The sequence below is a fragment of the Alligator sinensis genome, unplaced genomic scaffold (genome assembly GCF_000455745.1).
Source record: "Alligator sinensis unplaced genomic scaffold, ASM45574v1 scaffold175_1, whole genome shotgun sequence".
NCBI classification, from domain to species: domain Eukaryota; kingdom Metazoa; phylum Chordata; order Crocodylia; family Alligatoridae; genus Alligator; species Alligator sinensis.
The window spans coordinates 972,829-1,000,728 of record NW_005842536.1 but is presented as its reverse complement, the minus strand read 5'-3'; the positions used below and the strand labels follow the sequence as shown (position 1 = coordinate 1,000,728).

The 27,900-nt window shown below is 41.3% G+C and overlaps 1 protein-coding gene across 9 annotated transcripts in view; it reads right to left on the bottom strand.

Moving 5' to 3' along the window:
* The window catches only part of LMBRD2 (LMBR1 domain containing 2), a 42,842-nt gene extending 14,942 nt beyond the window's left edge, over window positions 1-27,900 (bottom strand). Inside the window, exons 1-16 of one of the 9 annotated variants that reach the window (XM_025213539.1) lie at window positions 27,882-27,900; window positions 26,883-27,134; window positions 20,959-21,023; window positions 18,812-19,041; window positions 18,051-18,136; window positions 15,523-15,618; window positions 15,336-15,431; window positions 13,816-13,983; window positions 12,412-12,622; window positions 9,204-9,278; window positions 8,213-8,326; window positions 7,357-7,540; window positions 6,440-6,621; window positions 5,430-5,563; window positions 5,111-5,216; window positions 3,010-3,107 (exon numbers count right to left, since the gene is read on the bottom strand). In XM_025213539.1, the coding sequence (XP_025069324.1) occupies window positions 3,010-3,107; window positions 5,111-5,216; window positions 5,430-5,563; window positions 6,440-6,621; window positions 7,357-7,540; window positions 8,213-8,326; window positions 9,204-9,278; window positions 12,412-12,622; window positions 13,816-13,983; window positions 15,336-15,431; window positions 15,523-15,618; window positions 18,051-18,136; window positions 18,812-18,985 (1,724 nt within the window). In that variant the 5' untranslated portion in view covers window positions 18,986-19,041; window positions 20,959-21,023; window positions 26,883-27,134; window positions 27,882-27,900. Of the gene's footprint in view, window positions 1-3,009; window positions 3,108-5,110; window positions 5,217-5,429; window positions 5,564-6,439; window positions 6,622-7,356; window positions 7,541-8,212; window positions 8,327-9,203; window positions 9,279-12,411; window positions 12,623-13,815; window positions 13,984-15,335; window positions 15,432-15,522; window positions 15,619-18,050; window positions 18,137-18,811; window positions 19,042-20,958; window positions 21,024-26,882; window positions 27,135-27,431; window positions 27,451-27,764 lie in introns of those variants that run through there. The other 8 variants (XM_025213540.1, XM_025213538.1, XM_025213541.1 and 5 more) reach the window with 8 other exon arrangements.

Here is a 27,900-nt window from a genome sequence, read left to right as displayed (position 1 = left end):
ATGCAGGGGGTCGGACTCGATGATCTATTGAGGTCCTTTCCGACCCTAACATCTATGAATCTATGAAAAAGGAAGCTTATAAGTGGAAGCTTGGACAAATAAATAGGGAGGAGTATAAAAGCACTGCTCAGTCACGCGGGGATGAAGTCAGGACGGCCAAAGTACAACTGGAGCTGCAGGTAGCAAGGGACATGAAAGGTAAGAAGAGTTTCTACAAGCATGTCGGTAGCAAGAGGAGGATCAGGGAAAGTGTGCGTCCCTTACTGAAGGGGGATGGCAACCTTGTGACAGAGAATGCAGAAAAGGCTGAAGTACTCAGTGCCTTTTTCACTTTAGTCTTCACAGGCAAGGTCAGCTCCCAGACTACTGCGTCAGGCAGCACAGTTTAGGGAGGGGGTAAGCAGCCAACAATGGCGAAAGAACAAGTTAGGGACTATTTAGAAAAGCTGGACAGGGTGCACCCAAGGGTGCTGAGGGAGTTGGCTGATGAGACTGCAGAACCATCAGCCATGATCACTGAAAACTCATGGCTATCAGGAGAGGTCCTGGATGACTGGAAAAGGGCAACATAGTGCCCATATTTAAGAAAGGGGAAAAGGAGGATCCAGGGAACTATAGACCAGTCAGCCTCACTTCAGTCCCTGGAAAAATCATGGAGCAGATCCTCAAGAAATCCATTTCTAAGCACTTGGAGGAGAAGAGGGTGATTAGGAATAGTCAACATAGATTCACCAAGGGCAAGTCATGCCTGATCCACCTGATTGCCTTCTATAATAAGGTGACTGTCTCTGTAGATGCAGGGAAACCAGTGGATGTGGTATATCTTGATTTTAGCTAGGTTTTTGATATGGTCTCCCACAGCATTCTCGCAGGCAAGCTAAGGCAGTACAGGCTGGATGAATGAACTGTAAAAAGGACAGAAATCTGGCTGGAGCATCGGGGTCAGAGGGTAATAATCAGTGGCTCGATGTACAGTTGGCAGCCAGTATCACGTAGAGGGCCCCAGGGGGTTGGTCCTGGGACTGGTTTTGTTCAATGTCTTCATCAATGACCTGAAAGATGGCACAGAGTGCACCCACAGCAAGTTTAGAGATGACACCAAGCTGGGGGGAGTAGGAGATGCACTGGAGGGTAGGGCTAGAATTCAGAGGGCTGGGCTAAAAATAATCTCATGAGGTTCAACAAGGACAAGTGCAGAGTCCTGCACTTAGGATATATTGAATTGCAACAGTAGGAGTGTTGCCAGCAGGTCAAGGGAAGTGATTACTCCCTTCTATTCAGGACTGGTGAGGCTGCATTTGGACTGTGTTTGGTTTTGGGCCCCTCACTACAGAAAGGATGTGGACAAATTGGAGAGGGTCCAACAGAGGGGCAACAAAAATGGTGAGGGGGCTGAGGGACATGGCTTATGAGGAGAGGCTGAGGAAACTTGTCTTATTTAATTTAGAGAAGAGAAAACTGAGAGGGGATTTAATAGCAGCCTTCAACTACCTACAGGGTGGTTCCAAAGAGAATCGAGCTAGCCTGTTCTGAGTGGCAGCAGCTCAAAGAACAAGGAGCAGTGGTCTCAAGTTGCAACAAGGGAAGTTTAAGTTAGATATTAGGAAGAATTTTCTTACTAGGAGGGTACAGGCAACCCCCACTTTGTGCTCTTAATTGGTTCCTAAAAAAACGAGCATTAAGCAAAACTGAAAGTATTTGATGACCCGAGATGGCGACTGCAAGTGTTATAACGAAACTCACTGAGCACTAAGTGAAATCAGGTATCAATTTCAAATAAGCATTACAGCAAAATAGTGCTAAGTGAAACGGTGTTAAGCAGGGGTTGCCTGTAGCAAAGCACTGGAACAGGTTACCCAGAGAGGTGGTGGAATCTCCATCCTTGGAGGTTTTTAAGACCACACTAGACAAAGCCTTGGCTGGGATGATCTAGTTGGGGATGGTCCTGCTTTGAGCAGGGGGTTGGACTAGATGACCTCCTGAGGGCCCTTCCAACCCTAACTTTCTATGATTCTATGAAACATTCAGCTTCTTATGCATTCTAAATGCAAAATTTTAGATCAAAGTCTCTTCCTTTCTTCCTGAACAGCCTTAAAACAACCAACACTCCCTTTTCTTCTCCCAACTGGTTGAACAAGTTGCTTTAAAATGTAAAGAATGCTTTCTGGGGGTTGGTCTCCCCTGGCCACTGACCTCTCCTAATTCAACACTCACCTTACAGGCCATATCTATCTTTACACCTACCAAGTATTGAGTAAAAGTCACTTTTCTCTTAAAAAACAAACAAACCCAAAACAGACACTTGATGGTGCACACATGTTTTTGCAAAGTTATTGATGGAACTTTTTTCCTCCCTTCACCATAGCAATTTTTGCAGTCTCTTCATAGCGCCTTGTCAGAAAACAAATTGAGACTAGTCTGGGCTGGGTCCTATTTTTGGTGCCTTTACTGAGGCCTATAACAAGATTGCGCAATCTAATAATGCATCATGAACTATATTCTAGTGACAGACAATTTTACGTATGCAACCTCTAAACAAATGGAAATGTAGAGATTAGAGGGCTGAAACACCAGGTGCTATGAGCCTTCCAAATAAATGCTAATCAATTTAGAAAACTTGCCAATCAAAACAAGCGTATTAGAGAAGGTTTGATGTTCTCAAACTCTGCTAACACTGCTTAGTATATTAGATGATCATACCAGAAATATAACTCCCAGCTCATGAAATCCAGTCTTCAACTAATGGAAACGAGATTTTCCACTACAGTTGAAGCAGCATAGATCCTCAAAAATCTAAGAAGGAAATTTAATGGAAAAATTCAGCCAGCCATCAGCGCTAAGAGTATTTCTACCTAAAATGTACAGATACTACAATGTTAAACTAGTTGAAAACACTGAAGATGAAGTCAATGCAACATCTTAAAGGTTGGGAGAAAAGTTTTACATTGTGAAATTAGTGGTGTTCAAATAACCAAAAAATGCATACGTTTAGAGGTGTGAATAACTCACCTGAAATAAGTGGCAATACAGAGAATGACAACCAGCATGGGATAGTATATATAAAATCCATCTGCAATGAAGGATAACACTCGCATAGAGCCCATTATCTGAAAAGAAAAAGATGCATTAATATTAAAGCAAGATCTCAATATTTCTAGTCTTTTTGTGTATTCACATCTCTCATATTTCCACTTTTACTGCCAGCTTCATTACAGTCAGGTCTACATTCACTATACATCTACCTACATACGTGTAATAACTCATTAAATCACCTTCTACTCAGCATTTATCAATAAATTGTCAGTGCACCACATTACCACAGCACTGGTCAAAAGATACTTGGGTAGGCCTCTTTGTATTAAATCTATATAAAACCTCACAATTTATTCTTACTACAGATTACCACCAGAATTGGTAATTCTGTTAATATCAAACCGTTAAGGTGTTCAATAAATATCTACTTTAAAGAGAAAAAGTTGAGACTGAAAACTAAGCATAAAACTATATCGTTCATGTACAAATGCAATCATTACATACAAGTTAAAAAAGTAACATTGCACTTTTCAGTTAGCTTAGGACAGGGGTGCTCAACCCCTGCTCATCAGGGGTGCCTGATCCAGTGCCCCGGCCTGTGGGGCTCCCCATCAGTCCAGAAATTTGGTGGTGGGAGAGTGGTGGCACTGCTTCTTCCGGCCAGACTTCTAGGCCCATGGGAGGCTCTGGGCCCTGCACACTGGAACCAGGCACCTGATCCCAGCGTACAGGGTCATGTGGGGGCAATGCCAATCCCTTGTGTCCCGAGTATAGGATCCCTCAAGGCTCTGTCCTTGGGCCTATACTATTCAACATCTTCATTAATGACGTGGACATTGGTATCAGAAGCAGATTGCCCAAGTTCGCTGACAACACCAAACTGTGGGATAAAACGGCCACACTTGAAGACAGGAGGGAGATCCAGGCTGACCACAACAGGCTCAGGAAATGGGCAGACGAGAACCTGATGGTGTTTAACACCGAAAAATGCAAGGTTGTCCACCTTGGGAAGAAAAACCTGCAGCATGCTTATAGGCTCGACAGTGCTACGCTGGCTAGCACTACAGACAAAAGGGACTTGGGGGTCATGATTGACCACAAGATGAACATGAGCCTTCAATGTGATCCTGCGGCTAGTAAAGGGAGCAAAACACTGGCTTGCATCCATAGATCCTTCTCAAGCAAATCCCGGGACGTCATTCTCCCGTTGTACTCGGCCTGGGCGAGGCCACAGCTGGAGTACTGTGTCATTTTGGGCTCCACAATTCAAAAAGGATGTGGAGAAGCTTGAGAGAGTGCAGAAGATCACATGCATAATCAGAGGTCAGGAAAACAGACCTTATGAAGAAAGGCTGAGAGCCATGGGACTCTTCAGCCTGGAAAAACGCAGGCTCAGGGGTGATCTGGTGGCCACCTATAAGTTTATCAGGGGTGTTCACCAGGATCTGGGGGAACGTTTGCTCACCAGAGCATGCCAAGGGATGACAAAGGCAAGAGGTCACAAACTCCTCCATGACCATTTCAGGCTAGACGTAAGGAAGAACTTCTTTACTGTCCGAGCCCCCAAGGTTTGGAATAGACTGCTGCCAGAGGTGGTTCAAGCACTTACTTTGAACACCTTCAAGAGACATTTGGATGTTTATCTTGCTGAGATCCTATGACCCCTGCTGACTCCCTGCCCCTTCGGCAAGGGGCTGGACTTAATGATCTTCTGAGGTCCCTTCCAGCCCTAATGTCTATGAATCTATGAAAGCCCAGCACACATGGCTCTGTCAGGCCCATGGACTAACCCCAGCCCACTCATCCGGCCCAGGGTGCCAAAAAGTTGTTTTCGACCAGTGGTGCTCATTCTCATAATCTATAGACTAAAAATGGAGCCAGAGCCTGATTGCTAATGATTTACAATCAGTAGCTTTCTCTTGCCTAATGAATGAGTCTGGACAATAGTTTTCAGCCTGCCTCCATGCAAGTCAAGGAAGCAAATCAAGTGATACTCTTAATATAAGTATTTCACATTAATATATTTTGTTATTATTGAACTATTTTGTAGCATAAAAATTTCTCTTTCTATACCTACCGATGTATATGCAGTTACTTGAGTGTTTTGGTGAGAGATTGATGAATCCATGTGAGTCAAACCCAAGAAATTCAGACACAGTGGTGGAGTAAGACGGCAAAATAACCTGTATGAATTGAATTTAATAGCAACTTTTAAACAATTTCCCCATTTAGAAGATGTGTTAAGAAAAATACAGCACAACTAGGAATAAAATTGCTTTAAAGGCGAACTGAAAATACATTTTATCTCCACCTGATTGATGAGGGTTATACTTGAAATACTCTCACCATTAAAAATTATATTATTTGAAATGCTCTCACAAACAATATATACTTACATGCCACTGAAAAGGAGACTGTATGCATCCGTTTGATGGTGGGAAGCTAAGTAATAATAATTAAACACACGGATCCGGAAGACAGTAGAGTAAACACAGATACTTAAGAAGAAGATGGTAAGGAAGCAAGCCATCTAAAAGACAAAAATATTCCCTTTTTTTACTTTTACTTCTACAACTTAAAATTCAATGCAATTACAAGACTTAGAATACAGCAATAAATAAATAGAAATCAATTCTCAATATATATAATTTGTCATGGTATTTTAATACAACCAATGCATATAAAGTATTTCTTAAAAAACTAAGTTTCCAGTTTGACATTAAGTATAGAAGCCTTTTAAAAAAAAAATAAAAATGGCAACAGCATGAAGTACATTTTTAAAAAGCTAAATGCTGTCCCAATTAACACCATTACTATTCAAACATACTAGGAATATGCATTTGCTGGTGTAAGCAAACTGTTTCTAAATACAACTAGATAATGGGGATGAACTAAAATAGAAAAAAATCATATCTTTAAAGTTTATTCTGTTTTATTAGCAGGCTCCAAATTTGGAGCTCAGTTCCTATTTTGTGTGTTCTCTTAAGCCAACCATACCTCTTAAAACTATGGATTGGCCATTCAGAGGCAGAGGTCTGCATACATGGAAGCTCAGAAAAACAAAAGGAAAATAAATCAGTCCAAGGAACAGAGACTGAGGAGGCTACACGTCACACCTCCAACCCATGACCTCAGAACAAACACAAGTTCCATTTCTGTTTCAGATAACAGTGCCTCACTAAACTGGATCAGACCCTGGTGTACACCACAAGAGGGCAATTTCTCTTGCACAGGGCTGCATATCTTAAAGAGCACCTGTAATTCACATTCACAGTTAATTTAAGGGACAGTAGTTTACAAGTGCTGATTTCAATATAGTCTCAGTCACTATCACTATGGCAGGGATTTAAAACAAACCAACCAACCAAAAGAATAAAATTGGTAGATGATCAAACTCAAACCTTACCTCTATATAAATATAGTTGTATGTTCTTTCTGCCAGTTGTATAAACACTGCAAACAGGGACAAAACAGGCCTAGTGCTGAAAAATGTGCACTCTGACCATACAACAATTATAGAGAAAGCAGCCAACACAATGGCAAGAATCCTGCAAAACCATGGTCGCAGGAGACACTCCCAGTACCACTCTAGAAAAAGAAAAAACCCCCCAAAGATTAGTGAAGAGAAACAGAAAAAATGGAATTTTCTAAAATATTATTTCAAAGTAGCATTGCTAATGTGCAGCCCCTGCTAGTCCTAAAGAATCCAAAGTAGCACATGAGCACTAGCAAGTGTGGAACTGTGGGGATCATCATTTGAATACACCGCTCCTGTTTCACAAATAATAAGTTCGCACAATGCAAGTAAAATATGCAAAAATATATATACAAATTTCATGTACCATCCAATTTTTAATATAAAACATTAAAATTACACTTGGTTAGAGATGAGGAAGAGAGACAAAGTCTAAGATTCTGAAGTTAAGCTGTCATCTAGGAATAAGACAGTATAAGTGGAATCATTAAACAGTGTGTCAGTTCTTCCATGAAGACAGCTGTCTATTTTAATTATTCAACTACAAAGATAGGAGGGCATTTAAAAAAGTAATGGAACTGTCAAATGAAATCATTTTGTGTGCAATGGTGTTTTACTGGACCATGTCAATTCTCTACATAGTTGTAAACAACAGGTGTGTTCAAAGATCCCACCAGGGATCCCCACTGTTGGGTACTTAAAAACATTTTGTGCCCAATGAGTTTGGATTTCAAAATTGATGTTAAGTTTCTGAAATACCCTTGTACTCTCTCAGACACAAGCACACTATGGCAATATGATCCAAAGAATTCCTTAAGAGCATGGGACTTTTGCTAGTTCAGACATACCAACAGTCGGCGTGTAGAAGTATTGCACAATTCTGTTTTCAGGTTCTTGGGATTGAAAAGTATGTACAAACTGACGAGTTGCACTGGTTTCATTTTTTGCCACATCCTCTAGATAGAATGCTTGTTCTAAAAGAATTTGCCACTGGACTTGTGTACGACGGTGCCTCTGAACTGAATAAATCACCTATGGTAAAAAGAACATTAAGTTCCATTTTGTAACATACTTGATCCAGGAAGTAAGAGGGGAAAAATTAGGAAATACATACTACACTGCTTACACAATCACATGAGTATAAAGATTAATTCCATGTATTTGCTTATCTTTATGAAAAATAGACGTATGACAAAATACTGCCAAACTAAGTACTTCACTTCTCTAGCACTTTCACCATATTCTATCAGTTAATTTCTTATGCTTTCACTGCAATTTTTTTTTAAGATTCTTTATGGAAGTCATATAGTATTATGTATAATCACAAGCACCAACAACATGCTTCAGTGTATCTAGGCAGGAACTTAGGACTGGAAGAGGTCTCCTGGGCCACCAAGTTCAGTCCCTGGAACTTGCAGACAATCATCAACCCTAGGAATCCCCATGACTGCCAGTACAAAACCTCATAAAACTCCTCCTGCAAGTTTGTATGAACTGATGTTCAGATATTTGTATGCAGTTGTTACTGGTGTAAGAGCAGAAGGAACAGGTAATGAAATTAAATAAACATTCTGTTTGCAGCTGCAACCAAAAAATTGCAAAGAAAACACAGCATGATCTCAGTGCATTTGAACTTAAAATAAAGCAGTCTTAAGTGACTACCCAAGCAAGAGAAATGATGTAACCATACACTTATCAAGATACCTGTTTGTGAAGTTTGACCAGACTTTTCTCACTCGGATAACTGTTCTGCTTTTCATCAAAGTCTTCATAGTCATCCATGTTCCTGCCCATTCTTTCCTGATACTCAGTAGGACACTAAGAGTACAAGAATTGATAAACTTCTTTTTATAAAAGGTATACCTTACCATAAAGATACCCAAAACATTTAGTTTTGCACACCTGATGTAACTGAAGTACATTTCATTTAGGATACTAAATATTTTTCACTCTTTGAGCGTTCTTACACATGATTCAGGGGTGGCTGGGAGGGGTGGTGCTTTAATTAAAGCACCTGCAGCATCTTGTGCATCAGCATCCCCGTGCTACAAAACGGCAGTGGGGACGCTTTAACTAAAGCTCATTGAATGAGCTTTAGTTAAAGCGCTCCCATCGCCATTTTGAAGCGCGGGGATGCTGATAACACGAGATGCGAAGGCTGGCTGGAGTGCACTAATTACAGTGTATTAGAGCAGCCTTCTGGCATGCCTACAGGCATGCTTTAATTCTGCAAATTTTCACTTGCAGAAATGAAGTTAATGTCTTGCATGCAATTGTTAAAAAAATGCTGCATCTTGTTAGACAAAGATGGTTTTTACTCAAGTGTGTAACAATACGTTCAGAATAGGGTAAGATACATAAAAGTAAAAAGGAAAATCAACCTTTTCAGCCATCCTTCACATTATTTGTCTAGGTGGCTTAAATACAAAAAAAAAGAAAACAGCAAGTTCTAATCACTAGTTCAAAATATGCTTATACAACTATATTCCAGGCATATTATTTCATACAAAATTTTTTAGATAGAATTAATACCTAACCATAAAAGCCTCAAGACTTAATAATGCTATAGTTTAAACATTTTGATTTATTCAATAAAAACCTTACTCCTGAACAAGGAGTCTTCAGAAGGCTAAAGGGCATTTTTTGACAACTGCAATGAAAATACAGTCTCTAAAATTTATGAATATTTGGTTACCTTTTTCAATATTGTATCAATACATTTTCTCAAAGGATGATTATACTTGATACTCTCATTTACTTTACGGACTTCCTGTTTAGAAAAAAAATTCAACACATTAAAATGACATTTCAATACATAAAGGCAGCTAAAGCATTAGGGTCCAAGTTCCACATGGCTCAGCAGAGGTCTTTGCTCAGTGATTTCAGAAAAACATTGAAATTTAAGGCTGTTCAAGAAGTTCTAAGCATAGAACAAGTGATTTCTAAATATTCTTTCTAGCTTAGAAAGATTCATTAAACAAGCTAACAGTATGGTGTGTATTTGGAAAAATAAGCGTGTGGATGAAAAGCTGTTTTGCAGGCAGGAACACTGAAAGGAAATGCTTTGGGAATAACAAAAAGAAGTTTCATTCTGGCTTGATTTGTTTTGATTTTTAATATGATGTTTAATATGTCAGTATGTGGCTCCATGCATGATGATTACAAGTAGGACTGTCAATTGCAATTAACGCGTTAATTTGTTTTTGCATTAATTTTTTTAATGCACGTTAATTGCTGCTGGTGATGGGGGGGGGGGAAAGCAGCCCCTCCCCCCTTGATGCCACGTGCTTGCCTGTGCTGCAAAAGCAGCCCCTCTCCTGTCGCTGGTGCATGCCTGCCTGGGCTGCTAGGAGAAAAGCAGCCTCTCCCCACTTGCTGCTGCCTGGCCACAGACGCTCACACCCACACGCCAGGCAGACCTACACACGTGTGTGCCAGGCAAACCCCTCCCCGCCCCCACACACACACGCGCACGCCAGGCAGATACACACACACACACACACACACACACACACACACACTGACCCCCCCCTCCGCAACACGCACACCAGGCAGACATCCCTTCTCCCCCCCACAGACCCAGACAAGCCAGGCAGGGTCCTGGGAACAGACTCAGTAGCTGGATGCAGGTAAGTATATGGGGGTGGGGGGTAGGGGGGACGGATGACAGGGTTGGAGGACCAGGTCTTGGGGACTGTCTAGGGTTTGTGTACTTGTGTGTACACCCAAAAGTATTTATAATAAATTGGTATTCTATTATTGTTCAACTACGCAGCCCTAATTATAAAGGCACGTAAGTGGCTAAGAGTATATTGATTTTTATACTAGGATATAAAACTTGGAAGGGGCACAAAATGACCAATTAAAGCTTCCTCATAGTTATATTAAAACATTTCTCAGTATACCAGTTGCCTTGGCATATTTATACCTTCCCACTTGTCTCTGGCTGCCTCATTTCTGAGGACATCATTTGGAGGATATCAATAGATAGATGGAAGGAGGAGTCAGTCAGACTGGGTTACAGCTGATTTCAATAAAAAAATGCAGGAATTCTCCTACTTTAGACTTGGTCAAAGAATATGGGGGCATAGTAGGGAGTCAGAAACAAAAGCAGATTTTCTCTGATCTTACTGACAGTGCTCAAGATAATGAACTTTTCTAAAGAAATTTGAATATTGTGTTCAATTGTGGGCATTGCACTTTAAGAAATATGCAGATGAACTGGAAAGAATCTGGTGGAGAACAAAAAAGGGATAGAAAATAAGGATCATGAGAAAATACTGAAGGAACTTGATTTGGTTATTCTATGCAAAAGATAAAATTAAGGCTGGGAGGGAAGAGGAGGGGGAGTGGGAGGTCTTTCAATGCACAGAAGATTATGGAACAGAACTCATTTGTTCTCTATGGCTGCTAAGAGAAGGACAAAAATCACCATAACTTGCAGGAGTTAGGCTAAATATTGGAAATTAGCTATAAGGTAGTAAAGTATTGGAAGACGCTACTTAAGGACGTTGTGGAAACTTTCACTGGGGATTAGTTTCGCTCACAAACAGGTGAGACAAACCAAGACAGGCAGGAATAAATGAGGGATGGTCTGGTTTCTTGGTCCTGATTCTGTGCAGGAGGCTGGACTTGAGGTCTTATCTAGTCTTAGATTGCTAAAGTTTCCAAATGAATACACTCAAGGCTCTGGGCATCATCTGCTACTCTGGAGGAGAACTAAGTTCTGTGGATGTTTCATTCACATAACTTATAGAGATGTTTCAGGTTTCTCTCCAAAGCAGTGTCAACATTTTTGTTAGTATTCTCAGTCCTTACTGACTTTCAACTATAAAAGTTTAAACGAACGTGCTAGATCTTAGAAAGCTGTGACTAAGGTAGCCGAGAAATGGTGCGTTCCCTTCTAAACTATTTACTTAAGTGTCAAATCTTTAAAATTGTAATGTGCTATGACACACACACGTTTATTCATCATTGGCATCATTAATCATATTCCAAATGTCGTAACTTTTGTTGTCAGCAAGAGACAGGACCTCAAAAGAACAAACAAACACTGACCAGTAATTTCTCCAGCTAGCAATGCTTCTTGGTCAAGCACCCAGGATTGAATATAGCAAGACATAAGCCTTATATATCTCCAATTCAGAAACTATAATATGAACAGAATTATCAGTTCTATACAATTATTTCTTTATTGCTGAAGTTTCTTCAAATTCACAGAATTAATTCTGTTATTTACCTCATCAACACACAAAAGCTTACTATGCTATATACATTTTCAGATACTTAAAATTTTAGATCATGGTTAGTAGAAAAATTCAGTAAACACTAGGTGGTAAGTTAGTTTATACAGCAGTAATTTGTTTTTGTTTTTTGCTCAAAGTCAGAGAAAAATAGCAGGGCATAATTTTTTTTTTGGGGGGTGATGTGTTGGGGGGGTGGCGGGGGGAGGGGGTGAGAAAGTATTCCATTGATTCACTCTTCAAAAGTAACATAGAAGTTAGAAATACATTGAGTCTTATTACAAGTTCTTAATTAAAGCATAACATTGTTACACTATAGCTTCCATGAATACTAATTAGTTGTGCAACACACCCAAGTCTGCATTTATCATTTTGAAACACTACTCTCAAATAACCAATGGTATTCCACATGGCCTATTACTTTTATTTGTGACAACATACCAAGTTACCACAATCTAACAATTTATACTCTATGGGTCAGGGATAGTTTTGGCATTTGATTGCATACAGTACATCCCTCAAACTGAGGTTTGATCACACCCATGAATTTAACTTCAAAGTAAGCACACGTCAACTGAGCTGTTTTTTTTCTGGGAAATGCAGAATTTGAAATGAATAACTAAACCCTTGTTATTTCTTAATGAAATCCAACTTGCTCACCTCCATAACATCCTCCAAGTTCTCCTCTGCATCTGCTTTTTCAGTCATCAGTTTGGCAGCCTTGAAATAGGTCTTCATGAGAAGGTAGCCCCTTTTTGCTCCATTCCAGTGTGAACGGGGAATTTCCACCAAGCCATACCCCAACAACAACACAAGGAGGAAAAGACCCCATGTGTTGGCAGCTGCTATTCCAATGGTCTGAAGCTGGTTCCTTAAAACAGTAAAGCACTTATAAATTATCATCAATTAGTTAAATTTTCAAATACAGAGAAACAAGATGCATTTTGTAATTATTAATTCTGTCCTGCCCTGAAAGGGATTTTATGCTTGAAACTGCTAGGATCTTCCATGTCTCCCAAGTTTCTGAAAGAGGCCAGAGATCCTGTTCCAAATGGGACACCTCTCTCAGGGTTGGGAATTTTACCACTAGACTAAAGATATCCATAGATTGCCTTTGCTTGCTAACTCTGGAGATGTTGATCAGACCAACCAAAGTAGAAAGAAAGCAAAGATATCCTGAAAAAGGGATTCCACAGAAACAGTTGTTGAAAAAAACCTATCTATATAGTGATAGAGAGCAGATTAGACTGGAAAAAAAATACAAAAGCACCCCCTCTTTCCTGACTCTGAGAGTTGGGGGTTGTAGTAGGCAAAACAAGTGAACACAGCAGCAGTACCTTCCATGCTAGAACCAACAGGAGATACCACTATCACTTTCTAATATTTCCAAGGGATTTAAAGAGGAATTAGGTCAATGTGGAGTTTAATATTTTTTAAAGCTAATGCTTTTGAAGAAACACTGAAGGCCCTGCCACAGGTTCAAATTAAAGCTAGATAGAAACCAGCTATAGAGTTGTCACACATTTTCAAGCACTAACTTTGTAGTTGGACGGCTCTTTTTATTAGTGGTGTACCGCTAAAGATTCTTAGCTGATACCGATAGCAGATTATTGACCAGCCACATTGGCTGATACCAATCCGATAACCATTTTACAGGTATGCAGCCAGGCAGCATGGAGAGCAGCTCCCTGTAGGTAAGTCTGTGGAGGTGAAGGAGTGTGGGGGAGGGGAGTGCAGATCAAGGTCCCCATGGTGAGGGAGGGAGTGGGGCAGGGACTGGAGCTGGGGGCACTGGCTAGCCAGGGCAGTGAATGGGACCTGGAGTCAGGGCAGAGAGCAGGACAGCAACAAACCAACAGCAGTAAATTTCAGGGGGAAAAAAAATCTCAAACAAGGATGGCTCCCCCCCTTACACAGCAAAGAACAGATGTACCTGATAAATTCCATATTAGATTAACAGTGTCTAGTTTCCTCATTACAGTGGTATATGTTAGCATACAGAATTTTAAAAAAATAAATAAACAAAACTAGTTAGACAAGTGCTTGCCACAGCATTTCTCTTACCATTGCAAATTGAAATGTGGGTTTACAGCCACATATATCAAAAAGGCTCCAAAAATCAGCAAGTATGTGCCATAATAGATCGCATTCTCTATCAATGCAGTTTTAATCTTCCCAGTAATGGAGAATCCTCCTGACCTTGCATACGACTGCATGAAAGGTAACAAAATCCTAATACAAAACACAAGCAAAATTCATTAACAGTACTAAATTGGTGCAACAACAATCACCTGGTAACACAGTTCAATTAGCAAACTTATTAACCATTATATTAGGTTTTACTTTTGAGATGCATCGAATCTGATAAACAAGCCTTGAAATAACCTGCTATGTGGATTAAAAGTTTCTCTTTAACTTAAAGAACTACTGTGTAAAGAGGCTGTGTTCCTCTTTTTAATACCCTAGAGGCTGAAATTTTACATTAGTGGATCATTTCTCAACTTAAACAAGGCACAACCTACTATGAACTTGGGGGAAATGAGCCATTTAGAAAGTAAAATTGGGGGTTGGACTAGATGACCTCCTGAGGTCCCTTCCAACTGGAATTTTCTATGATTCTATGGATCTTCTATGAAAACAATTATAGCCTATTCTCAATTAAGAAAATATAAGAAACTTAAGACCTATTTTCAAAAAGATACTGAGAATGAAAACATCGCCAACAGTGAAACCATTTTCTACTGTCAGGAGCTGATCAAATTTAAGAGTTGTTCCTAAAAAACTTACATGAAAGGAAATACTGAAAGTACAGGCAGTCTTTGACTTCGTTTCAAGTTACAATGTTTCGTACTTACAATGTTTATACATTGACACCCTGTTTCAACTTTATGACATCAGTTTTAACTTACAACGCTTGATCAGATGCCATGCCACGCCAGCGAACAAGTTCGCTGTGACGCTCATCTCCCTGGAGAACATCTGTCCAAACTTGCTTGGACACTTTCTTTAAGAAAGCAGACAACACTCCAGAAAAACTTGCACCCAAGACTCCTGAGAAGACTCCAGCCAAGAACCCTTCAAAAAGTCCAGCAGTCACCTCAAAGAATCAATCCAAATCAATATGATTGCTATTTACGATATAAATGCATTAATGTAGCTATATTACTCATCTATAGTTGATAGAGTACAAAATTCTGGGGTATTTTTGGTGAAAATAGGGTATCAGGCCTTGGTTCAGGAACAATCCCCCATTTAAAACATTGTTTTTTATGAGAAAATTGGTTCCGAGTTACAACATTTTGACTTAAGACGCGGTTTTCAGGAACCAATTGTGTTGCAAGTCCGAGGACTGCCTGTATAGCTCTAAAGATATGATATACTTGTCATCTAATTTAGCAAAAGATTGCTGTTTTGAATTAAAATATCTTTATTTGGAAGCAGATGTATTTATTTTATATTAGACTATATATTTATAATATTTGTAACTGTTTTGTAATCACATCATCTTAAAAGGTGTAGATATTAGCATATGGTGTCTTCATATTATACACAGAATCTTTGCTTTCAATTTTTACATTATTTACCATGTTAAGAACTGTGATGTCCAATATACTACACGCCAGAAGATTGGCATAATTCCATCAGGGATGTAACTCCATGGCTTGAAACACTTCTGTTTCCTGTAGTAAGATGAGAGTGCTACATGTTAATAATATACATACATACATACATACATACAGAAAACTAGAACTCTTGGTTCCAAAATGATACCTTTTATTAGACCAGCTGGAAAAGGGCAAGAAAACTGTCCTTTTCTGCAAGCTTTTGGGATCAAAGTCCCTTCGTCCGGCTCTGGGAAAATGAAATCTGAATGCAGAATTTCTTTACTCAGAAAAACTCATAACATCTACTGAAAAATTATCACCACTTTACTGAATGATTTTAGAATGACTATCATATAACTTGTACCATTTTAATGGTAACTTATCACATAAAGCAAATATTTAGACAAGACACGACCATTTGCCTTAAATGAAAAAAGCAGTACAGTTCAAAAGACTGGCATTCAATTAGAAAGAAAAAAACACTAGTGCAGGGATGTCAAACACAGTCGTTGGGGTGCTGGACCAACCCCATGTCCTAGCTCTGGCCCCACATGCTGCGTGTGGAACACAGCCTGGACGCCGCACTACACAAACTGCAGGCAGTGCAGGTGGTCAGGTCAATACAGGGCACTGCATGCAACCTGCACCCTGGACTCCTGTGCTACATGCAATGCCATGTCCAGCCTGCATGCTCCGGGCAGCATGCACACCATACCAGTCTCAAAACCTGCATGTACATCAAGCCCTGGGGATAATGCATGCTGTACACAGTGTGGGTCTGAACAGGCTACAGACTTCACACAGCACAGGGGGCAAGCATGGGGTACGTGCTGTGTGTGGTGCCCAGTTAGAGCCAGCACAACTGGATGGGTTCAACTCCTTGCACTAGAACCTACTGTTCAGGCCACTTTTTCAGTAACTGGTATGTTTAGATCAAGCATGTTAATTAGGGGTGCACCAATAAAGGTTTTATTGGCCGATACCGATGGCCAACTATTAACCAGCCACATTGGTCAATACCAATAGCCATATTGGCTGATACCGATCTGATTGCTGGAATGCAGCCCAGCAGTTTGGAGAGCAGCATCCACCTGGTAAGTCTGTGGGGAGGGGAAGAGGTGTGGGGGGAGGGGGGGCAGCAGACCAAGGCCCCCATGGTGAGGGAGTGGGGTAGGGGCTGGGAAGAGGCCAGCACAGCCTGTGGCCCTAAGACCAGTGGGCAGCTTACCCTCACCCTGTGCACAAATTCAAGGGGCGCACATGCCCTCCATGCCTCTCTCAGGGATGCATGCAGCAGCAGACAGGGAGCCGTTCCCCGCCCGCCCCCCACTGCTTTCCCCCCGGACAGGCTGCCCACAGCTCAGTCCTACTCCCAGGGTTGCATTCTCATCCTTGGCTGGGCAGTGCCTGCTACTACCCATATCCCACTCCCACCCTCACCATGGGGGCCTCGATCTACTCCCCCACAGTCCTTTCCTCCATTGACTTACTGGCTCCAAGCTGTCAGGCTGCGTTCCTGGTCACATGCATGCAGCAGCTGCACGCGACATTTATCTGTGACATTATCAGCTACACTGGTCAAAAAGGCCAGTAGTGTTAATTTTCCTTTTATCAGTACCGATCCAATATATCACTGCACCTCTAATGTTAATATTTATTTATATAACTATTATTCTTTTAGAAGAAACCTTAACTGCTTGTACCTTCTTAAAACTGTACAAGAATAGGAACATGCATTACATGGGAAATGCTAAATGGTCTTAAAGTTCAAGACTTTAACTTATACTCAGCAAAAGGAAAAACATATTATGCATATGCCACTAGTAAAGGTGATTCTTTAAATTTTTCATGGATAAACACTGTCTTGCCACTTTGGGACACTGAAAAAGATACTTCCTACTTGGGTACCCCCTTAGATCCCAGGTTCTAAAAATGTTGTAGAAACAACTACTCTGCTTACCTGTGAGAAGTAAGAGTATTAAGTAATTTTTCAAGTATGGTAATAGTTGACAGAGAAACAAGTGATAGATTCAAGGCTGAACAGGGTAGACCCAGAGAGAAACCCTGGTTTTATGATTTCAGTGCTTCATACTTGGGCATGAACGTGAAGCTTCTGCCATAAACTTTGAAGCTGCTTGGAATTTACCCAGATCTACTATCTCAGCTACAAGCAACACACACACACACACACACACACACACACACACACACACACACACACACACACACACACACACACACACACACACACACACACACACACACACAGATAACCTTCTCTCTCAAAACTCTCATGGTCTAACTCTATGAAACCTTTAGAACTGTGAAAGCAAGAAAGAAATTCTCAAAGGCATCTTTCCAGGCACATTCATATTCCTCTGTTATCTTGTCTACAGCAAAGGAGCCTAAGGAAAGGTCACAGGAATCAACATGCTTAAATAATCAAACACTGAAGCAATAAGCTGTGTAGATGCCTTATTAACCATTCTTATTGTCCCTTTTTTCTTTCCCTCACTTAACTGGGCATTTATAAACTTTAGTTGCCATATGCTGACTTTAGAGCACACTCCCTCTAGGGCAGGAGAGCTATTTGCTTGATTTTAGAAGTACCCGGTATACTTATGCTCACTTACACACACAAAAAGAAATTCCTTTAATATTTTGATGCAGAACAAACAATATTGTTCCCAATACCTTGGAGCAGGGGTAGTATAAGTTCCATTGCTGTTACTTTCTGGAGGGCTGGAGTTAACAGCAAGTTTGCACCGATTATATATGGTCTAAAAACAAACAAAACCACCCAATATTATGCCAAGTAATTATCCCAATAATTAATACAAAACGTGAAACACATACAAGAAGAATCAGAGTGAGAGAGGGTAGTTCATATATAGCCCCAAACAATTCAATATTTCTATGTTTTTTGCACCTTAATCCCAGAAGCGGATTATTAAAAAAACATAAGTGTCCTGCATTCCAGGTTTGCATTTCAGCACTGAAGTAATGCATAAAAAGGGCGAGGGGGGGGGATGACTAGTGGAGAAACTGATGTGGGGGGGAGGAGAAGGGAAGGCAGAGGGGAGTAAAACCGATTAGTGACTGTACATTGGCCAGGCTCAGGAAAATGCTAAAAGAAGCAACAAAAATAACGAATTTTAAAACGTAAAACTCATTGAAGTTTTAGTATGCTCAATACATACATTCCAAATTCCTTTTAAGTATGTACTGTTTTTAACTTGATAGTATTTCTCCAAATACCTTTTATTCAACTTAACATTTTCAAAAAATAAGATCCTTCTCATAATTAAAAATTGTCTACTGACTTATACAACTGTATTTATGTTTTAGTAACTTACATAATTATATACATTGTATATCATATGTGATATATTTTTGTATAAAGGAATAGTTATACTGTGCTTTTACAAAGAAGAAAAATCTCAGAAGTTTCTTACCGTACTAACATCCAGAGGCAATATAAACACAATCAGAAAGCAGAGATACCAAGCCAACAATGTTGCTATAATTACAAGCCTATGCTGTTTCTTAAAGTCTCCATATCGATGAAGCAGGAATAAAGCCAGAAAAAAAACAAATACTATCTCAATGCCCAAAGCTGCACCACTCATTATTGTATGTTCACTCCAAAAAGCCAATGCAGCTCACTTATGAAAGTAGATCATAACTGTAAAACAAGAACATATTATTTCCATTATAATCATACCCTCTGAAAGATATACGCGCACAAACACACACACAACAAAAGAGCATCAAATGCTTAACACACATTCTTTTGTGTATGCTAACAATTTTATACTTTATACAGGAACAGCTGAGGTAAGATTAAGCATGTGATTTCTCAGCAAGGTTCTGCTCGTCACCTAGTTTTCAGTATGGTTAAACTAAAACATATGGTTCTAGAGGCATAAGCCTTAGTTGTGAATCAAGCAACACCACTTTACAGAAAAATCCCACCCACACTGAGATGGTTCAATGGTTCAGGAGTGCCCCTGAGTGGCCATGAACACATCTACATCTACCCCAAGAAGCTCAGGGCCACTCCAAGGCATTACGACACATTCCTATGCTATCTATGCTGCCTGATTTGTGGGCTCAATACATACATGGCAGGCATAGGTGAGCAGGGGTTCTCTCTGTTGTGTTCAGGGCTTGCTCTACTTCCTAAGTCTACTTGCAAACAAATATCTTAACAGTTTTTCTGACCACACCTAAGCTGCCTAATGAAACCCCTCTTCATGAACGGTGTCTAACAAAAGTTAATGCATGGTTCTCACAAAATCTAGTACATTCTGTATGTTGTAAGAATTCGGATCCTGCTCAGACTTCCTGTGTTTTATTTTTTTTCTTTCTGATTTTGTTTCTGGTTTTTCGCTGTTTCTTTTTGAAAAAACAAAACTTATTTTCAGTGTCGTGATAAATGAGTTTCACTCATACTTTTTAGCAATGAAAGACATTCTTTTTTGACTAGTTATACTATTTATACAGGCAGTCATCTGGGCAGTTTTGAGCACTATTTTCTGCTTACTCTAGAAGTTCTGAAAGCAACATATTGATCACATACTTAAGTGGTGTAATAGTCCAAATTGGGCTAGCAATCTTATCTTATCTTAAGAAGAAACCTTGCATTTTTTCTAGAGTATAACTATTATTTTCTGGCAGGTTAGAAGACTGGCTGCAGTCAGATATGGCAACTGCAGACTCTCCTAAGCAGCTATCCATGTTCCAACGTTTGCAGAGCAAGCATGGCACCTTACAATTACATGAACTGACAAAAGCTAGGAAGAGTTGAGGACTATGGACTCGAATTTCCCTTACAAGGACTAACAGGTATCACATTGGTTTTCCAATTATATTGCCATGTTAGCTGGTTTCATTTAGCTACGCTGAATGTTTGTTGTAGCTGCCATTATTCTATTTTGCATCCAACAGCCAAACAGAATGTAAAAGCAATAAATTAGCCAGACAGAGGCTAGGGAAAAGGGGCACCAATTGCTGACCAAAGGCCTACAAATGATCGTGGATGACAACATATCAGCCTACTTATGTCTCCTCATATAATGAGGACTAGACAGGTTTCAAAATATGTATTATTTTAAGACAATGTTAATAACAATGTTATTAACTCCTTTGGCTTCACTTTTTCGGTGGTGGGAAAAGTCACCGAGTAGATCCATTCTTCTGAACTGCACCAGTGTTCTGGTTTCTCAGTATACATTAGGAACAGTTTTCCACTAGCCACTCAGCTCATGAGTCCAACTTGCTTGAAGACAAGTTCACAAGTAACCAAAAAATGCATGCAGAGAGCCAGCTGGTTGCACTGCTGGACCCTCTCCATGTGCAAATACTCAAGTTACTTGCACAATTAGGCAAACTGTTCAGACAACTTGAGGCCTAATCTAATACTCACTGACATTAGTGCAACTATTTAAATTGATTCTATATTAATTAGATGAAGGCTGAAAAGAAATCTGCTTGAAATCTTGTCTGAAAAGCCTTCAAATATTAACTCAATTTACCACAGGTACATATTATTCCAATGTATTTAAAGCATTTTGAACCATTTATTTAATCTTTTTATTACCTGGTCTGTTGTTAAGGTTGTTCCTGAAAAGTTAGCCACAGGAGGCAGATTTCTACTGTTGGCTTCTAGAAGAAACAAAGGAAACACAAATTAAGTAACTAACTTGTCACTAAGTGTAAATTTTCCACTTATTTCACCCATGGTCAAGGTTTCCATGATCTGTAAGATTTGATAAAGAGCATTAATCAAGGCACTTTTTAGTCTAACGAATGCCTCTAAAAACACACTGAGGTCAATAGGTTTTTTTTAAGACAAGCCAGAAAAGCAGAACTGGACCTTTAGCAATATATGTTTCTAAGAACCATTTCCTTCTACTAATAAAATTCAGCCACCATTTCATGGGGCCAAATCCAAGTAATAATGCTCTGCAAGTATGTACACAGGGAATTATATCCTTCCCTTACAGAAGTCTGCAATGATAACATCTTAGTAGGAAGCAGTGCTAGTCTGGCTGCACTGTCACTTCATTCTAGACAAGAGAGTTGGTTAGTCATGTTAGTCTGAAATCAGACAGAAGGCAGGGTAGAGTGCCACCTTAGAGACTAACTGATTCAAAGAGGCATGAGCTTTCATAAACATCTGATGAAGTAGGCTGTTGCCTATGAAAGCTCATGCCTCTCTAAACCACTTAAGGGTCCAAGGTGGCACCTGCCGTGCCTTCTGTCTTTCTAGAAGTGTGATGATTAATAGGGGTGTGTGAAACGGGCCACATTCGATTCGAATTTGGCCTGAATTGGGGACAGTGGTTTGATTCATTGATTCGGCCAATAAAATCACTGTCCCCTATTTGATTTGGCCGAATCCAAATCTGAAGATTTGACGCTGTTTTGGAGAATGAGTAATTCAGCCACAGACACAGCTTTAAATGTTTTTTCTACATACCTAAAGGTACCAGGCATGGCTCGTGAACGCTGCGATGATGAGGCGGATGGAGTGTCCCACAGGAGCGCAGGCCCTCCCGCATGCTTGGTGGCGAACCCGCAAGTAGACTGGAAGTACTTGGGTCCGCCGGGGAACGTGCTGCCCGCCCCCCCCAGCTCTGTGATCAGTCGCAGGGGGACCCCGCGGTGCACCCCCAGCACCCAGTCACTGAGCGGGGGGGGGCCCCCAGCGTGCTCCCCAGTGGAGCCAGAAGTGGACCGGAAGTGCTTCTGGTCCACTTCTGGGTCTGCTGCTGAGCACACTGGGGACCCCTCTGAGCTCCTGTGGGATGCTCCATCTACCCTACCATCGCAGTGTTGATGAGCTGCCTCGTACCTTGAGGTACGCAGAAAAAACCTTTAAAGCTGTGTCTATGTCCAAATCACCGAATCTTTTCGAATCAATTTGGACAGTTCTGATTTGATTTGGAGAGATTAAAGGGTCTCCTGATTCGATTCGGAGATTCGGCCACCGAATCAAACCAGGGACCAAAGCTTCAAACAGCCCTAATGAGTAAGGTTACAAAGATCATAAAACAATAAAGTTCCTTTAGCTATCTGGTGAGCAAGTGCAAAATGAAACACAAAGATGGGTGGCCAAGACTTTTTGCAGCCACAAATAGAATCCCGATGACCTTCTGACACTGAGAATATGGGAGAGGTGACAGGAAAATCAGTAATCATGCATGGAACAGACCTTAAGCCTGGTAAGATGAAAATTCTTGTTTAGATGGAAACACCCCTTCCTAGAGGGATCTCTGGTTACAATTATGAAAAACTTTGGACAAAAATGAATCAGTCATTAATCTCAGAGTTGCACTCACTTTGATCTAACACTACTAGAAAATAATATACATTGTTCGAGCTTAAGCTTCTCTAATGGAGTTTTCAGCAGTCACTATGAATATCAGAAATATATTAAATTACCCTTGACAAAAAAGGCTTTCAAGCATCAAGTGTGTATCAACATAATGAATATGGGTTCTAGTAAGATAAATACCTGCCTTTGATTAGTCTGTAATAAGCTAACCATAGGTACCCCAAACAAAGCACTTATTTGATTTAAATATATTGAAAAAGGTAGAATTTTTGCAGGGAAAGTTGGTGGGGGGGTGGGGTGCAGAAGGGGGAGGAAGGAGGAAAAATGGGAAAGACAAAACAAGCTTACAGCCAAATGAACTTCACTGTAAATAAATCCTATTTGTATTGCAAGATCTTCTTTTGGAGGGTAAGTTTTCAAGACGTAAGGCACTTGCTCAGAGACGCAATGCTTATAGGGATGTTCCCTAGTTTCTGAGCAAAAGCCTGATGGGATTGTTTTTGACCACCTACAACATAGGTAACACTTTCTGGGTCAGAATGAGGCTCAAAAGATCAAGCTTTGTCAGCTCTTCTTTGCCAGTAACTTCACTGAGAGCCAGACTAGTTGGAAAGAGCTTAGGAAACTCTGTACCATGTAGATGGAGAAGACATCACCATCAAATTGTACCAAGTTAGCAAGGGAAGTTACAAACAGAAGTCTAGCAGCTTTTTTCAGATGGGAGGCAAAAAGATCTACAAAAAAATAGTTTTTGAAGAATGATTTGCAAAATTAACTTATCCTGTAAAGCTTTGTATAATTTAGAAGCAAAAAGAAATGTATTAAGATTGGTTTTGACTTGTGCAAAGCAAAAGAATAATGAACTAGAGCAGACAATGAAGAATGGATAGCAAATGATTTTTTTTTAAACCAGATTCAGAACTTAAAGTGATTTTTAGTTAAACTTAATTCCAAAAGAATCTGACTATTTAGAGGCTTCCTAGGTTAGCTCTACAATTAAAAATGTTATTGACACTGATATATCAATTTAGGAGCGACTGATTTTTTCTTGCTGATGCTAATATGAGTACTACAGTAGATGCATTATCGTGACTATAAAGTGCTTAATCCACATTGCTATACTGCATTCTTACAGGATGGCATCTTTTCTTGGAGGGTTATGCTGGTTTAACTATATTTTAGCATTAAAGTAGATTTGTGGTGTGCATCTGCTTTTGTTTTCTCATTATTGATTTAAAAAGGTCAAACTACAAGAAACAGGGCTTGCATATTAGGTTTAATAAATTTAAGATTACCTTTAACATTAATCTTAATATCCAAATCTAATTAGGCTCTTACTAAGCATTCTTACTGCATTTTACATTTTTTCCAGAGCCACTAACGGTATGTGTAAACTGCGACTGGCAGAGAAAGGAAGAACTTCTTTACCCACAGAGATGTTATACTGAAACCAGATAAAGAAGAGGTTCACTTTGAAAACAAAGCGAGAAACAAACAGTGTAAATACACAGATTAAATAGTTTGCTTTACTTAGCACTGACAGGGCCCCAATTGACATTTATTTCATTTTGCAAAGAAACATTTTTGAGAGCTCAATGGAATGCAACGAGAGAAATTTCCTTAACAGGTTAGTTGCTTTTTCACATCTCCCTAAAGAAAAGCAACACATTGCCTTTTGTTTAAAAGTTCTCTCTGTAAAAAGGATCTTCCAGAAATAAGTGACTAGGATCTTCATGCTGGGCAACTGCAATCACACAAACCAGGGCTGCATTTAAGGCAGCCAACTGGAGGACCATGGCCTTACAACATAAGATGTCAAACACAGGTTAAACATTAGTAAAAAAACCCCCAAATGCCTGCATACATAAATTGAAGATGTTAAACATTCATAATGCATGAGAGAATAAGCTTTTGGTAACTGAGAGGTAAGAAGTCACACTTTTAATACAGCAAGGGGTTCTCAATTCCAAGCAGAATAAACTGGATGTAAGACTTTGGAAGATAGAAAAAAAGCCAGCTGAAGAGAGTCAGACAGGCAGCTTAGAAAACAAGGCTACTGAAAAAATATCCCCCTTTTCATCACCAGTTAAACATTATAGCCTTTAAACCGCAGGTGTCAATGATCCAGCCTGCAGACCAAATCTGGCCTGCAGAGCCCCATCTACCAACTGATCCCCAGAGCTGCTCCCGAGTCTAGAATTGACCCAGATGCTGCATGTGGTTGCCCCCACAACTGCTTTGTGGTGGGCCTTAAGTGCAGCCTGAGTCTTGGCATAGTCACTGAATACTCTGGATCCAGAATGCTGGGGAGCGGGGTCAGGTCAATAGGCCATATGCAACCTGTGGAGCAGGCTATGCACCATTCATTCAGCCTGTAGAGCCAGGGTTTGACACCCCTGCCTTAAGCCACAGTCTGTCACTTCAGTTAAACATTTTGGGATTTAACATTTTATTCACTGGAAAGAATCAGTAGGAATGTCCAGTTGGGAGGAGGTATCAAGAAAGATTTCCCAGGGCTCTATCCTGGGTCTGGTATCATTTACCATATTTACCCAAATTCAAGATGACTTTCAATTTAAGATGACTCCCCCCCACCGCCAGTAACTAGATTCTCTACATGGAAAACTGAATTTCTTATAAAATTTTCCATGTACCAAATGCAATTAGTGGAAGATAGTTTTGAATTTGTTCCCCCACTGCTGTGGCAGGGGATGAGGGGGCAAAGTCCCACCCCTTGCCCCCCACTGTGCCTACCCCCACCATGTGTCCCCCTGTTGCCTACCCCCTTGCCACCTGCCCTTCCATGTCTGTGCCTGCCTACTGCAGCCTGACTTCCCACTCCCTGCCTCTCTGCAGTTTGCCCTCCCAACCCTTTGATCACCCTACATGCCCACGTTCTCCACCCCTTACCCTCAGGTAAGTCTGGCCAGGAGAACCAGCAGCAGCTCCCAGCCAGGCTGAACTGGGGCTGGAGGGACCAGAGATGAAGCAGAAAGTAAGGTGGGGAGGGGGCACCTGGAGAGGAGGGGAGCAGGTGGTGAGGGAGGTGGGGGGATAAGCTGTGGTTTTCCTCTGCCACCCTTCACTCACACTGGCCATTTGCCCCCTCCCTCAACAAACAAGATATTCTGGCCTGGAGCAAGCAGCAGCTCACCTCTGACTTCAGCCCTAAGCCAGGGCCAAACCAATGCTGAGCCACCACCTGCCCTGAACTGGTAATTGAATCCAAGATGAGGCTTTGTCTCCTCCCCTATACTGATTGGGAGAAAAAAATACTACATTTGTCTTGGATCTGAGTAAATAAAGTAATACTGTTATAATGATTTGGATGATGGGACTGAGTGTACACTTAGCAAATTTGTGGATGACACCAAGTTGGGCGGAGTGACAGACACACTGGAGGGCAAGGCTAGGATCTATAAGGACCTGGATAGACTGGAAAAAGAGTCTGTAATTAATCAGATGAGATTCAACAAGGACAAGTGCAAAGTCCTGCATCTAGGATGAAATCACTGCATGCACAAATACCAAATGTGGAATAACTTGCACGGCTGCAGTACTACAGAGAAGGACCTGCGGGTTACAGTAAACCATAAGCTGAATGAGTCAACAGCATGTTCTTGTTACAAAAAGGACAACAGCACACCGGGTTGTATTAAAAGGAGAGTCACTTGCAAATCAAGGGAAGCAATTCTTCTGTTCTACTCAGCACTGGCAAGGCCTCACCTAGTGTAATGTATCCAGGTGTGGGCCCCACACTTCAAGAAGGATATAGGCAGATTGGGACAAGTCCAGCACAGTGACAGACATAGTTAGGAGCCTGGGAAACATTATCTGTGATGAAAGGCTGAAAGAACAAGACAGATGGAATTTGATAACAGTCTTCAAATACTTGAAGGATGATTATAGGAAAGATGAAGATAGGCTTCTCTCTGTGGCTTTTGCAGGACAGGACTAGGAGCAATGGTCTCAAGCTGTAGCAGAGGAAATTAAGATTGGAGACGAGGAGGAATACTCTGTCTGTGAGGATGGTAAAATATTAGGACAGGCTACCTAGAGAAGTTGTGGAATCTCCATTGTTGGAAATTTTCAAGGCCAGGTTGAACAGACACTTGTCTGTAATGGTTTATTCAGGGAGCAGGGGGCTAAACTAGATGAGCTTGTGAAGTCCTCTCCAGCCCTACCTTTCTACGATCTGATGAGGGCCTCTTATTGACAGGAGTCCAATGCTCACACAATGCTGTGCCGGATCAATCACTGCTTTCGACTTTGTTAGCATCTCTCTGACATCACAAAATAATTACAGCGTGAAATTGTGTCGGCCTGGACACAATTTGCCATTTGGGAAAGGCGCTGCCAGGGTGCATTCAGTCTGCACGTTTCTCCTCACAACCATTTCATAACATCTTGAGGGCATGCGATCAACACCTGCACTCCTGAAACAAAGACTGGATTTGACTTGGTCTACACAGGAAGTTTAAAACAAACTGAACAACATCTGAGTGGGTGTATTTAATGAGCGAGTTAAAATACCTGGGTGGAGCCGCTGGGCCCTAAGGAAGAGCATCAGCAGGAGCCTCCTAAAAGGAAGTGGGCTGAACCCCACGTCAACACGCTGCCGGTTTTCCATGTCCATAAGCCTTTACTGCCCTGCCCTTAACTAGCACAGCCGTGCTTAGGGCCAAACAGACCGGACAAAGCAACCCACGCGCTAAGCTCTGCCGCCCACTCACTTCACACAGGCCGGGGTTGGGGAGGGGAGGCAACAACCAGAGGACGGCTCCACCACCTGTGCCAAGGCCTGCCTGGGGACCCTGCGCACCTGCTCTTGGGGGCCCCGGCGCCGGCCTCGCTCTCGCTCTGGGGGCAGAAGTCAGCAAGGCAGAGCCGCAGCAGCCGGAGCCAGGCTCGTGCACGTCGCTGCGTGAACGGACCAGGATGGGAGGGGCGGTCCCACGCTGAGAACCACCTTCCCGGCCGAGGAAGGTGCTGGGACCCCGGGCCCCGGTCTGCATCTATCCCAGCCGGGCGCTGCTCCCACAGGGGCTCTTGCCATAAAGCCTCACCTGTGTTTTCAGGTGGGGGGTACACACCCGCCTGCCATCACACCTGTGTGCACCCCCCGACGCCGCCAGGGCAGGGCGGAGACCCGGATGTGACCCCCCGCGCCGAGTCGAGCTCACCTGTCGGCGCTGGGCGCGG